Source organism: Balaenoptera borealis (genome assembly GCF_965194805.1).
Source record: "Balaenoptera borealis genome assembly, chromosome: 20".
NCBI lineage: Eukaryota > Metazoa > Chordata > Mammalia > Artiodactyla > Balaenopteridae > Balaenoptera > Balaenoptera borealis.
Window position 1 is genome coordinate 11,536,451 of NC_138879.1, and position 15,257 is coordinate 11,551,707.

The window sequence follows — 15,257 nt, forward strand, 5'->3', positions numbered from 1 at the left end:
GTTATATGATAGTGTACAAGGTTACACAGCTGAGTTTTTTTAACGTTAATTAATTTGTTCTGCATACAGATCTTGAAGCCACTCACTTTCAAGAGCAACAGGGAGAAAAAGATATATGTGAACTATTAGAAATAAATCTTATACCATATTCACTTGTTGACACATTTATGGATTATCAAAACTATATATTAAGGCACCCTTCTAAGTACTGGGGGCACACTGATGAACAAAATAAGAGAAGTCCTCGTACTCATTGAGCTTATCTTCTATGAAAAAGACAAGCAATAACAAATATATAATAAGGTAGCAAGAAACATTATTTTTAAAAAGCAGGGTATGCGGGTAGAGAATGAAGGTGCTATTTTCCTTAGGCTAGTCAGGGAAGGTAGAAGAAGTACAAATAAAACAAAGGAGTAAACCTTCCAGTTATCTGGGGCAAGAGTGTTGCAGGCTGAGGGAACAGCAAGTGCAAAGGCCCTGAGGTGGGGCTGTACCTGGCGTGTTGAAGGAGCAGGAAGTGTGTCAGGGTGAATGGAGCTGGGTAAGCAGAGTGAGAGTGAGGAAGTGAGGTCAGAGCAGTGACTGGAAGCCCAGGGCAGGGCCTTGGGAGGCTAGGCAAGCACCCTGCATTTCATCCTTCATAGCAGGAAGCCTCTGGAGGGTCAAGATGAAATGACTTATCACAGCATTTCCTTTTAAAAGGCTTGCTTTGCCTGCTGGGTAGAGAATTCCTGTGAGAGGAATAGGGAGCACAGGCAAGAGTGGAAGCAGAGACTGTTCTGGAAAATGTGAGAGACACTGGGGCCTGGCCTGGGGCTGTGGCCTCAAGGGGGTGACTCTGCCCCCCAGGGACATTAGGCAGTGTCAGGAGACATGTTTGGTTGTCACAACTGGGGTGTGGTGCTGCTGGCGTCCTGTGGGTCGAGGCTAGGATGCTGCCCTTACAGCAGAGAGTGATCTGGTCCTGAGAGTCCTTAGTGCACAGCTGAGAAACCCTGGCCTGGAGTGTCAGCAGGCAGGCAGTAAGCAGTGGTCAGGTGCTGCGTAACTGTTCACTCGAAGTTCGGAAAGGGCGAGTCGGACAAAGAGGATTCAAAAGCGGCCAGAGCCTGTTGATGAGAGCTCTAGCACCAAGAGTAAGCACTAACCGACTGCCAGCTGTTGTGTTTATTGTCATAATTACTAATATCCAATTTTGTGGAATTGTCAAGCCATTTTTATTGCCTCTGATTTTGCCTGGTGCGAAGGAATAAATATTGGCTGATGTACAATTTGTGGATTGTCAGTCACTGGTTTTATCCATGCTGCTCTTAATGCATATAGCCATATCATAGATATTTTAAAGTTGCATCATGGCCCTATTTTTAATTTCCTACTTAATGGAACTTTATATTTTCAGCAGATTTATCATAATACTTATTTCCCAGTTAATCATTATTTTTATAATTTTAAAGTCTAATTCCAAAATGTGGTCAGCAATGAATCTGGTTTTATTAACAATTTTTCTCTTGATTTTAGGTAGAATACTCTCCATCGTGGATGAGACACTGAGAAAGTCTGGATTCTGTTATCTTCCTCTGAGGAGTATTTAGCTCTGTTCTTGTAGATGGTTTAATTGATTGAGGTCTCTTAGCTGTAGGACTGGTCTCCTTTGATTTTGCTCCTAGTTCTGGGGTGAGGCTCTGAATCCTGGACCGTGGTTGTAACTGAGGCACCACCCCACAGGGTGTCAGAGGAAAGCCCCAGGTGTTGATAGCCCCCTAACGTGGCACTGGCTGTCCCCATCTGCATGCATGTCTGCTAGTGAGCAAGTGTGGAAACCTCTGCTCAGCGTGTTCAGCACTTCAGCTCTGGTGTCCCCGGGGCTCCTCGGGGTCTGGTCCCACGCCTGTGCAGTGCCGGGGTCAGCCCAGGATCCTAGGAGAGCTTGCTCGCAGAGTTTGGCTCCTCCTTCCTAAGACTTCCCCTGAAGCTTCTGGCAGCCTGGGGTTCTGATCTCCTTTGCATTGAGCAGTGCCCCCGGCGCTGTGTGAATTGGGGAGCACTCTTGGGAAAAGCTGGTTAAGGCGGACCTTGCCCAGTTATTCTTCTTTTAAGGGTCATGGCTTCCCTTTCTGCCTGTATTTGTTTGCTCTTTCAAGTGGTTGTTTTTTATATTTTGTCCAGAGCTTATTGTTGTTATTGACAAAAGGATTAGTCTGGCACAGACTATCATTATGGGAAGGCAGAGGTCCAATCAGTAAGTGCGTTACAGAGAGAAAGATGACAGAGCAGCCCTGTTTGCATAGGCCTCAGAATTGGACTGGAAAATGCGTTTCCTGTAGCCCATTTCTATCCACGGAGAGATCCTGATTCACATGGAGCCGCTGTCAGAGCTGCATGTGGGCTGGTTCGGCGGTTGCGGTGATGCGCGGGAGCGGACGGGCAGAGTTCTCCGACAGCGGAGTAAACAGAAGGATTTGTCTGGAGGGACTGACTGGCCCGGTGGAGCAGCTGGTCAGCCCGGCCGTTTGTGCCGGTGGGAGAGGGGCTCTGTCCGTGTCGGGCAAACACAGCCCGCATTTATGTTTCTTCTGCTCCGTGAATAGAGAGCACCGGCCAGCGCAGCCACAGCCAGGAAGATAACTTCCTCTGCTGGCTGAGCGAGGCGTTGCTCCCCGAGGCCATGAGCCTGGCGGGGCTGGATGCACAGGGTCCCCTCTTCCCCTCCCCCCACCCTCCCCCCGTTGGAGGGCTGCGTGTTGGGAGCCAGTGGCCCTCCAGACGCTGTCTTCACGGCCTTGTCTGTCGTCTTCCAGCCTCTGGGTCTCTCTCTGTCTCCTTGTCTTTCTCCCCCATCTCCACCCACCCACCATACACGTCTCACTCCACGTGTCCTGAATGTGGCCTGGTCCTTGTACTCATCCCCTCCCTTGAGCCCACTGGTCTTCTCCGACCTTCCTCCACTTCTCACATCCACTAGTGATACTAAAATGCATTTTGTGGGTGTATTTGCTGTGTGCCTGCTGCTGTTTTTATAGAGGGCATTATTTGTTCTTAATTTTTAAAGCCAATGAATTAAATGTTTTACATTTCTCCTGCGACTGATACTAAGTTGCCTTTTCACTCCGTGCTACCATTGATTCTGTCCTGCTGCGTGGCAATAGCCCTGACAGGAAGAAAGAGATGGTCCGAGACCTCCTGTTGGTGCACACAAATTAGATGAAGCCTGGACGGTCCCACCCTAGCCCTCCAGGATGGCTCTGCAGTGAAGATTAAGTCTCGCAGCTCTGACTCCTATGATTTTATGATAATTAAAATGATATAATTGAATTCACTTTTCTTTGTCTGCTCTCACGAATTTCTTTTGTGTGCCTGGGGGTGGTTCGCTGATTCTTCCATCACTCTCCCCAGCTTACTTGCTTAAGAAGGAAAAATAGAAAAGTGGAGCCTGTTCATCATCTGGGTGGAACCTTCCTGTCCTGCGGAATCTTGTGCGCACGTGCCCCCAGCCCCTGCCACAGTGGGGGCTCTGCCCCGCCGTGCCGCAGACTCGTTTCTCTCCTTCCACTGAAGACCTACGGCTGTAGCTCGGTGTTCCTGCCCCTTTGAGAGGCTGCAGGGAGATTTTCTTCATAAACCTAAAAGCTGACAGAATTAAGAAAAACAGGGTTTACTTTTTCACCGTGGCAATCCCCATCCTCACTTTCCTCTCTTTGCTTTTTCTGTGGGACTGTTGCACTCTCTTGTTAAATATCCAATTGCTGTGATTCACTTTCTTTTCTTTCTCTGCAGGTTTTGCATGCAGAAATGCGTTAGTCTGGTGCCTGGAGTCACACTGGATTTAATAGAAAAGTAAGTCAGATTTTTAAACTATTGTGGCTTCTGGTGTGAGGGGAATCTCCTTTTTTCACTCTTGGTTCTCAGAAGTCCTTCCTGTCGGCACAGGTTGTTTCCCTTTCATGTGGGTGTGTTCTTTTGTTTTCTGATTAAGGCCATGTTTGTGATTGTTACATAGAACACAGCTAAATTTGGGGCCATATTAAAGTGAAAAGAATAAAAGCTGAATCCTTTTGAACGTTTAAAAATACTTCCAACACTGAGCCAAAGTAAAAACGTATCGTTACACATACAGACCAATCACTTCACATACAGGTCACTGCCATACAGATCCGTCACTCTGCACATAGAGATCATCACTCTGCTCCCCAGCTGCAAACGTCAGATCACAGCATCTTCCCGATGTTCTTCAACGTTCCCTTTCACGTTCTGCAACCTTCCATCCCCCCACCCCCAATTTTACATTCTATCTCAGGGCAGATGCAGCGGTCCCTGCAGGAGGGGTCCTTCATGATGTGCTGCGGTTGCTTGGCCTCTCCTTGTCCTCCCAGGTCACAGGGCTGGCTTGTCTGCTCCTGTCGTGAGGCTCTTTGGGTCAGTACACCATCTCACAGCTCTAAACTTGACCTGCATTTTTTGTTTATTTGTTTGCGTGTTCATTTCATTCATCCTGATTCACCTAGGTAGTTCCTAACGCTTCTGCTCCAAACCCCATTTCTTCTAGAATTAACATGCAAATTGTTTCCAAAGTCTTGATATACAAAATCTTGTGCTAAAACAGCTAAAGCCTGATTTTAATTACATTAGGTAGGAAAAGCAAATATTCTAGTTTTCTCTCCTGGAAAACAACTTGCCTGTTTGTCAGGGGAAATACACAAAAATATTATGCCTGAACACCCACTGTAAGGGCACAGTGGACTCAATCACGTGCATTCTCACGGGCAAATACAGAAAATGTGGTGGCTACCCTTGAACTGACAGGGAGTGGCCTGTGCACCACCGGGGAGCGGCCTGTCGGACATGTTGTTAAAGACCGACACCCATGGTGGGCTGCCGAGCACATGTTTGAAACCGTGCATAACTCTGTGTGTGTGTGTGTGTGTGTGTGTGTGTGTGTGTGTGTGTGTGTGTATACATATCAACAAGGCATGAAATGAAATAGTTACACTTCACTCTGAGTAGGAAAGTGGAATTTGGAGCAAGAAGCAGGGAGGAGCAATGTTAGGGACTGATTTTTTTCCATCTTGTTTAATTTTTTTTATAAGAATATAGACATGTAAAACATAGGTACAAATAAATTTAAAAGAAAGAATCAAAGAAATATAATTAGGATACCTGCAAACAGTTCATCGAGTATAATTTCTTCCATTAAATTTTGGATAAATGTTTAAGGAAATCATGTGACTGGTCACTGCATCTGTTTACTTCAAGATGCTTTTGTCCACAAGCAAAATGGGATATTGTGACAAGAAAGAATTAGTGTAACGTTGATCAGTGCCAGCAGGACAGATGGGAAGACCTGGTGGTCCCCTCTGCTCAGAGTGGGTCTTGGTTACCACTGCCCAGCCCACAGCTGATTCTTGGTTTAAACCACTGCCTGGCCCACAGCTGATTCTTGGTTACCATTGACCAGCCCACATCTGAGTCTTGGTTACCAGTGACCCACAGTTGAGGAGACTTCGAAGCCATTGCTGGAAAGGCAGTGCTGGCTGAGGCAGGGCCGGAGGATGCGCTGATAGATTGGCACTGCAGGCTGGGTGGGGAGCAGCGGGAGCTTGAGGTCGGGATTGGGACCAGCAGCGGAGCTGTGTTCGGGGAGCTGGCTGTGCTAGCTCGGTCAGAGCAGGGACCATAGACTTCAGTGTGTCACATTCGCAAGGGTCAGGGAGGGCGCAGGTCTGGCTCTCCGTGTGCCCCCATCCAACCCCCGTATGTAGTGTAAGACACACCAGTGACTCTTGCTCCTTTTCGAAACCGTGCTGCTCTGGGCATGTGCAGCTGCTGATTTTCTCCAAATCGGCGTGCTGGTGCAATCTGGTGTCAGGTGGTGGGGAGAACGTGTTGCTGGCCGCCTCGTGTCCCCAGTCCTGTCTGTGCTGGGCAGCCTGGTGCACCAGGGGCCACTGCAGTCGGGAAGCAGAGGGCCAGGTGGCCAGGCGCTGAGTGCTTTTTTTAACTGAGCTCCACGATTGCCTTGTCCTGGTCACACTCGCACAGCTCTCTTCTAGAGACAGAAGGCTCAGCGCCCTGCCACTCAGGGGAGCTGCTCCTCCCTGTTCTAAGCCAGCTTCACCTCCAAGATGGGCTGAAACCAAGAAAACCATTTACAAGTGCTGGACAAACAAGGCAATCATCGAGAGACATCACACGGAGAGAAGTTAGAAAATAAGAAAATGCTAGATCTGCCTGGTTATCCGGCCTGTTTGGTTCGATTCCCTGATGAGATTTCAGAATTTAGAAGCCATCCCGTCAGAGTTCGTTCACCAACACTGCTGTGCTGTGTCTGTGGGTCTTTACTTCCCTCCATTTCTGAGTGACAGAGCCTCTGTTACCTGTACCACAGATCTCCGTAGACACGTAATTTTCAGATAAACCGTATCCATTAAAACTTCAATAAAGTTACATTCTTTCCTAGCGAGGTGACTTCTGGCGACCAGTTCAGACAGTTCTTGCTCTGTGTAAATATTTTGTGAGCAGGGCTGGGTTGTCTCCTTCTCCCACTGGGTGGGGCGGCTTGAAGCATGAACCCAGCCCAGACCCTGTCTCACGTGCTGGGTGGTGTCCCCTCCTGGTCACTCGGCATGGTTGTGACCGTCCCTGACTGTGCTGTGCTCGTTTGGTGCAGGTGGGCCCAGACAAACAGTGTCACATGTTCCAAGTTCTCCAGACTAAAAAGAGCTATTAAAAATCACATAACTTAAAAATATATTTTTTTAGGTTATTTAGTTAAACCCCCTGATATTACTGAAGAGGAACCTGGCTTTGGTTTGGTTCAGCTTCCTCGGTGACATTTCCCACCTGGCGGTGTCAGGCCCGCCTGGCGGCCAGGTCTCTGGACGTCTCTCTGTGGTCTTTCCCATACACAGACCCTCCCTTTTCCAGACTTTGGTGTCTAGACAGCCAGCTCCTGTCCTGTCACTTTCTCAGACTTAGAGTGTGCACAGCGACTTGACACCCTAAGCCTGATCCACAAAAGAAAAGAACTGGCAAATTGGACTTCATCAAAATTTAAACTGTTTACTCTCTGGAAGACACTGCTAAGAGAGAGAAAAGATAAGCTACAAACTTGGGGAAAATATCTGCAAATCACATAGCTGGCAAAGGACTGGTATCCAGAATATATGAAGATATCTCAAAACTCAAAAATAAGGAAAAAAAAAAAAACAAATTTTAAAATGAACAAGAGACACTTTACCAAAGAGGATTTAAGGTTGGCCAATAAGCACATGAGAAGATGTTCAAAATCATTAACTGTAAGGGAAATGCAAATTAAAACCACAGCAAGACACCACTGCACACCTATTAGAATGACTGAAACAAAAAAAGGCTGGCGGTACCGAGTGCAGTGAGAACTGGGATGGCAGGACTCCCACACGTTGCTGTGCAAAGGCAGAGCGGTGCAGCCACTCTGGAGAAGTGCATGGCTTCTTGTCACTTTAAACATACCTTACCATATGTCCCCGTAGTCCCAGTCCCGGGAGTTTACCCTAGAGGAATGAAGACTTAGGTTCATACAAAGTCCTGTACAAGCATGTTTATAGTAGCTTTGTTCATCACCATCCAAACCTAGAAACAACCAGAATGTCCTGGGGGTGAATGGATAAACAGACTGTGGTGCGTCCGTACAGAGGAGCACCACCTCCAGGAAGAAGGGAGGCCCTCGGGTCCACAGCCACGAGGGGTCCCAGAGGTCCTTCGTGGAGTGAAAGGTGACACAGGTCTGGTTCCATTCATGTGGCATTCGGGAAGAGACAGAACTGCAGGGTCAGAGAACAGGACTATAGAGAGAGGCTATGAAGGTGATGGAATGTTCACTATCCTGAGTGTGGTGCTGGTTCCACAAAGCTACACGTGCTAAAATCATAGCGCCGCATACCCCTAACCAATGTACTATACGACAACTTCAAAAATAGGATTAATATAGAATGTGGGGGAAATAAGATACCCTGTAAGAGATACAGGTCAGAATGACTAAAGGAAGTCATAGCAGAAACACCTGAACCAGGGAAGCGGGGACCAGAGGAAATGGAGAACAGAATTTGAGAGGGGTGTGGTCTTTCTACCATGAAATGTGCTCCATTGTTTCTTGGGGAGAAACCTTTACTCTTGCTACTTAAACTGGCTAATGAGGATGGAAATATAGAAGCAAACACCCTTATATAATAAGATTTTAGTATTTTTCATCAAGCACAGTTTTCCTAAATCAGGACTTCAGAGTTTGCAGCCACCAGTGTTCCTGGAAACACCCAGTGTTGATCCCTCCCCTTCCCCAGGGCGAAGTGACTTTCTCAGCTGGTGAGTCTACACTTTGGCCTATGAAGGTTGGTTCACAGGGTCCTCTTTTCTCCATCTCCCCATCTCCCGTGCCAGGTGATACTACAACGTTGGTGAAATGCTAAAAGACTGGGTGTCTTTGTGTTTTAATTTAAAAAGAAAAACATCATTAATAGCATCCTGAGTGGGAATGGGGGCGAGGAAGGGGATGTGGTGGAAAGACTGCAGATGGACAGACGTGGCTGGAGTCCTGGCCTCACCCTTAGGAGTCACACTCGCTGGTCACACCCCTGTCACCCCCACATCTGTCCCCATCATACAGGTCGGACTGAGGAGCATGTGGTACTGTTGGCTCTGTGGGCATCAACCCACAAATACTTCTGTTCTTTTACCACTTTCCCGCCGAGCTGCAGTGGTGATAATGGTTAATACTACTTTGCATTTCTGAAGCCATTTGGATTTCTGATAAAGACTGAAGGGGGAAAATGTCTTTCATACACCGGCCCTGTCCACCATTGGGTGAATGCTGCCACACAACTTTTGGAAAATTGTGTACCCAAAGTCCAGCTAGCTGTGCAATTTAAAAAGAGATCATTCCCATTCCAGAGGGGTTTGCATTTTAGAAAAGCACTTTGTCCAGATTAATTGGGACAGGCTACAAGCATCCAGAATGAACCACACTTTTCCCCCCAGATGGAGCTTCATTTGGGTGGGTTTGTGATGGTGGTGACAAAAAGAGAGTAAGAAGAAGATATTTTAGAAACCTCGAGTTTTTATTGTGAATAACTTTTCAAGGTACATTAATTTGGGTCTGAGTCATCGTTCTCTGAATACAACTTAGCAAAAGTATAGTTCAGTTGAGACTCACACACATCATCGTTTTCAGTTGGAGGTGCCACGTGGCTTGCTCCCCTCGTAGCCTGGCCAAGGTTAGAGTGAATGTGTGGGGTTGAATTATGTTTATTTTTTATGCCAGGACAAACTCCAAACTTTAGTTATATGGCCCTAGTAGAAATCCAGATGTGCAGCTCCTTAAGATACCCAGCCACTAAAACCGTGAGATCTATTTCTGAGTAGATACAAGTTCTTAATTTCTGTAGCTTACTTGAGAGATTTTTCCATTTAAAATGCTATTCTGTTTTTTTAATTTTTAGATTTTTTTCCCCAACTGTGCTTACAGTCTGTAAGAAGAAAAAATTTCAAGAAGCAGATGTGATTTTGCAGTTACAAGGCTAGAGAGAAATGCAGCACATCTGTGTTCAATAGAGTCTTCCAGGCTGCTAAGGTTTCTGTATTCAGAGAACATTCCTGGGGGCAATGTCTCATTATTTTTCACCTATTTTATCATCATTTTCTGGAGATTTCTGGTCAACATATGCAGCTCTTGGATGCAGCAAGCTCTTGGCATCCGCCTCTCTGGGGCTGTGTTTGGTCTCCACTCGCTGCACTGGGGCTGCTTGGGGTTCCGTCAGGGTCATAACTCATCGTGATGTTTACCTGCACGTTGGTGAAGCAGGTCCACTCGGGAGCTGTCGTGTGAGGTGATTCCTTACTTGTGAATCCTTGCCATGCTGAGTGCCTGAACTGCTGCTCTGGGCCAGGCTGTCCAGGCTGATTTACCCTTTTCCTCCGTCTTGTTGGCAGTGCTCTCCTTGGATGGCCATTCTCGCCATATCAAGTGCCCTTTGTCCACTGGATGCCCCTCCTCTGCACAAGCCCGCCCACCTTTGGGACGTGGCTATGACTCACCAGAAGAGGTGCAGGGAGTGTCTAGCGGAGCGTCATGGATGCTTCTCCCAGGGAGGTTCACCCCACCCTCTTGGCGGCGTGACTGAGCAAGCTGAGCCTTTAGGGGGCAAAGTGAGAACCTCACGTGGGCTTCCAGTGCAGCTCGTTTGTGGGTCCAGGTTAATTGGCAGGATAACTTGTGCTTAGTTACAATTATAGGACCAAACAGAAATTGGCTTTTTTGCTCAATCCCTTGGTCCCGTTTCATTTATTCTTTAGCAGTTCTTTATTCCTAACAAAATCCTAAGCACTGTCGATTGGTGGGGGAGAGGAAGAAACCCTATCAGCAAGGAAGCACCTAAGAAAGTATTCTTGCATGGAAAGTGTCCGTGTGTGGATGGCATGGGCTGTGTGGGCTGTGTGGACGGTGTGGATAAACCCATGTCAGGGAGCTCCTGGAGACATATCAACAGAGCGCTGGTGGGGCTGCCACTGACATGTTGCTGGTTTCACGAGCGTTTTAAGGCATTTTGCATCCAGTATGACTCTGGTTTCAGCTCACCACACGGAAAATCTTAAACTTGAGAACCTCTCCGTCACCCCTAAGTGTGAAGGTGACCCTGGTCACCATACCACCTGACTGGAGTGACAAGTCACAATACAGAGATGAAACAAAACAGGAAGGGCACTGGCCTGTGTTGTTGGGTTTTGTTTCCTTCAAGTTTAATGACCTGCAGAAAATAAGAATAATGTCCATCTGGTCCTCTGCCCACCCCTTCCCTTCCCGGGTGCCTGCTCTGCGTGTGTAAAGGATGGTCCTGGCACAGCCTGGCAAGTGGCCATGCCGAGGCCTGGAGTGTGTGGACCAGGATGGCAGGCACATGGCCCGAGCTGCCACGCCTTCCCCTGCGTGTGGCTCTGTGCGCGCCCAGGTTTCCAGGGCCACAGCTTGTTAGGACCGGCGCCGGCGCTTAATGTCAGCGTGAGCTGGTGAGGGAGTCCTGCCCTGCACGCTGCATGGCAGGCGACCCCATCCAAGGAGCCCCCGAGAGCCTCGGGGTCTGGAGCGTCAGGTGTGGGGACTTGAGGGTGGCGCCAGGCTTCACCTGTGTGACCTGCCTTTCCAGCCATCTTCCAGCACCTTCCCTTACTGCCAGTAGACAGTCAGAAATGCAGCCCGATCCTGTCGTCGCCCTCCTCTTTGCCATCACTGGAGAAATTGATTGAAAAGTTTCACACTTCAGAATCGCTGCATGGTAATTCTTTGATAAATGTGGTTTGTTTCAAACAGCTGCCTCTGTGCAGCAGCTCAGCATAAGGTTCCCCAGGATATCAAGGATTAACCCCTTCCCAGTCTCAGCCACCTTTGTCAGATGTGCAAAATGTGTTGTTTAGAGTCTCAGCACAAGACCAAAGAGAATACATGGGCGGTGTGTGTGTTGTAATTATTTAGCAATCTTTAAAGCTAGGCAAGGAATTTGTTTTCTAATTAAGCTGCTGTGTCTAGAAGTAAATTATAGTGAACCTTCTCTGAGAAATGTCCCGATTTCTAATTATCTAAGTGAACCCAGCAGCCTGATAAATAGGCATGTTGCCACTGCAGTACATGTTTATATTCCGACAATATTCCGAATCCTTTGAGAGACTGGCAGTAAGATCCATACTTGGAAATTAAGGGACATTTTTCAGCCCTGAAACAAAGTAATGAAACGCTTAAACCATGCTAGAAATATTAGGGTACTCAAAGCTCCCGGGAATCAGAAAGATGTGGGAGCTATTCCATGAGGCTGTTAGTATTCTGATCACTGGAGGCGCAGAGCGTACCAAAAAATTATTCATAATTAACATCTATTGTGTAAACAGCATATTTTAAATAGCTAACAATCCATTGTCTTGAATAAAATGAGTTGCTGTGTCCTGCTTCCTCAGAACCTTGAATAGCAGTTTTGCCCCTGTTTAGTCCAGGAGCAGTGGCTGAAGCTGAGCCTGGATTTGGAGCTTGATTTTCGGTTGAAACCTTGAACGTTTTAACTTAGCTGCAGTCTCCATCTTAAGAATCCTGGTCTCGGGGCTTCCCTGGTGGCGCAGTGGTTGAGAATCTGCCTGCCAATGCAGGGGACACGGGTTCGAGCCCTGGTCTGGGAAGATCCCACATGCCGCGGAGCAACTAGGCCCGTGAGCCACAATTACTGAGCCTGCGCGTCTGGAGCCTGTGCTCCGCAACAAGAGAGGCCGCGATAATGAGAGGCCTGCGCACCACGATGAAGAGTGGCCCCCGCTCGCCGCAACTAGAGAAAGCCCTCGCACAGAAATGAAGACCCAACACAGCCATAAATAAATAAATAAATAAATAAATTGATTAATTAAAAAAAAAAAAAAGAATCCTGGTCTCGGGCTTCCCTGATGGCGCAGTGGTTAAGAATCTGCCTGCCAGAAGACCTAAATAGACAGTTCTCCAAAGAAGATATACAGATTGCCAACAAACACATGAAAGAATGCTCAACATCATTAATCATTAGAGAAATGCAAATCAAAACTACAATGAGATATCATCTCACACCGGTCAGAATGGCCATCATCAAAAAATCTACAAACAATAAATGCTGGAGAGGGTGTGGAGAAAAGGGAACACTCTTGCACTGTTGGTGGGAATGTAAATTGATACAGCCACTATGGAGAACAGTATGGAGGGTCCTTAAAAAACTAAAAATAGAACTACCATATGACCCAGCAATCCCACTACTGGGCATATACCCTGAGAAAACCATAATTCAAAAAGAGTCATGTACCAAAATGTTCATTGCAGCTCTATTTACAATAACCAGGACATGGAAGCAACCTAAGTGTCCATGATCGGATGAATGGATAAAGAAGATGTGGCACATATATACAATGGACTATTACTCAGCCATAAAAAGAAACGAAATGGAGTCATTTGTAGTGAGGTGGATGGAGTTAGAGTCTGTCATACAGAGTGAAGTAAGTCAGAAAGAGAAAAACAAATACAGTATGCTAACACATATATATGGAATCTAAGGGAAAAAAAAAAAAAGGTCATGAAGAACCTAGTGGCAAGACAGGAATAAAGACACAGACCTACTAGAGAATGGACTTGAGGATATGGGGAGGGGGAAGGTTAAGATGTGACAAAGAGAGAGAGTGGCATGGACATATATACACTACCAAACGTAAAATAGATAGCGGGTGGGAAGCAACCGCATAGCACAGGGAGATCAGCTCCGTGCTTTGTGACCACCTAGAGGTGTGGGATAAGGAGGGTGGGAGGGAGGGAGATGCAAGAGGGAAGAGATATGGGAACATATGTGTATGTGTAGCTGATTTACTTTGTTATAAAGTAGAAACTGGCACACCATTGTAAAGCAATTATACTCCAATAAAGATGTTAAAAAAAAAAAAAAAGAATCTGCCTGCCAATGCAGGGGACACAGTTTCAAGCCCTGGTCCGGGAAGATCCCACATGCCACGGAGCAACTAAGCCCGTGTGCCACAGCTACTGAGCCTGCACTCTAGAGCCCGCGAGCCACAACTACTGAGCCCACGTGCCATAACTACTGAAGCCCACGCGCCTAGAGCCCATGCTCCACAACAAGAGAAGCCACCGCAATGAGAAGCCCACGCACCGCAACAAAGAGTAGCCCCCACTCGCCGCAACTAGAGAAAGCCTATGCGCAGCAACAAAGACCCAACACAGCCAAAAATAAAAATAAAATAAATAAATTAAAAAAAAAAAAAGAATCCTGGTCTCATCTGAGTCCCGTGGATACAGTGAGGAAGAGGTAAAAACATACATGAATTGTGGCTTGAGAATACAGGGTAACCCATGATTCTTTAGTTGAGAATTAGGAAGAATAATAGGTGACATTTATTGGGCACTTGCTATGTGCCAGGTACTGTGTTAAGTGCATTACATATATTAACTCTCTAGTCCTCCCTAGAGCCTTTCGAAGGGAGATGCTATTATTGTCCACATTCCAAAGACGGGGAAACCGAGGCTCCGGCAGGCAAGTAGCCAGCCCAGTGTCTGACTGCCCAGGCCTTGCCGAGTGGCCTGTCCCAGCATCGTGACAGGAAGGGAAACGGCGTCCCATGGGGCCAGCGTGGGCAGAGAGGTCCAGGGCTGGCGGCAGCCTGTGCCTGCTGCTCGGTAGCTGTGATTAGAATTTACTCTGCTGTCAAGCTGTAATTGTACACATGTATTATGTTTCAAAGGAAAACTGTCAAAAGATACCAGTCTTGATTCAAAAAGTACCTTTGTTTCCAACATAAATATATTGTATCGGCTGCTTGAAGGTGAAAATCACTAATTCATTAACGCCTGCCAGTCACTGAGAAGATGAGTAATGATTCACTGGAAGCTAATTTGGAAATGAAGTGGGGAAAACAAAACCCCAAGAGATGGTGCAATGGAGAGAATGTGAGTAATTGGCGGAAATGTGGGAACGCTGAGGGGGAACAGAGTCACAGATCGTCCCCAGCCCCACAGCAGGCATCAATCAGCCTGGTCTTGGAGCGCCACCACCGGGGAGAGTGGCTGGGCGGGACCGGGCTTTTCTGCGCTCTGATCCTGCTCAGGTCGGAAGGGGAAGGAGGGCGGGTCCCCACACCCCTTACGGTCTCTCTGGCCTGTGCTGATCAGCCAGCGTGAAGGAGGCTTGTCTGGGAGGAAGCCATGGATGAGCTGCCCGGGGAGCATGAGAGGTTCCCAAGGCCTCCGTGGGGCACCTGCTCACAGTGCAGAGAGAGTCCATTTCCTTCTCAGTGGGACCAAATCCTGGCCTTTCGTCATCCAAGCAAAGGCTGCACAGGGCCGCTCGGGGCGTTTAAACATCTGCGGCACTCATTTCATCTCCTGGCGCCTGGTGCCCTCGGCGCCCTCCCGGTGTCCTGAAGAAAATGTGTCTGTGGGTCTCTAATGGATGCTGAATCCGTGAGATCTGGGGATGCAGATGGCAGTGCAGGCGGCTTTTCTTAATCGAGGACAGGCGTCAGGCGGTGAGAGGGGAAGGCCACTGGGGCCTCAGCGCGTGCCTACCAGTCACTCTCAGATTGGCCTTCCTTGTGGTGACATTGTCTCCTGAGTCTTGCTGGTGCCTCCGGGGACGCTTATTGCAGCAGGCCTGTGACGGAGAAGATAAGGCTGAGTCAGTGCCTCATCCCATTTCTGTCCCTATTGATGCTGGCACTGCTTCCCTCCT

The 15,257-nt window shown here is 47.7% G+C and overlaps 1 protein-coding gene across 6 annotated transcripts in view; it reads left to right on the top strand.

Annotated features, from left to right (window-relative positions):
- RPTOR (regulatory associated protein of MTOR complex 1) overlaps positions 1–15,257 on the top strand; it is a 451,485-nt gene that overhangs the window by 319,646 nt on the left and 116,582 nt on the right. For all 6 annotated transcript variants that reach the window (XM_082372791.1, XM_082372792.1, XM_082372793.1 and 3 more), the window contains one exon: positions 3,775–3,834. In XM_082372791.1, the coding sequence (XP_082228917.1) occupies positions 3,775–3,834 (60 nt within the window). The remainder of the gene's footprint in view (positions 1–3,774; positions 3,835–15,257) is intronic.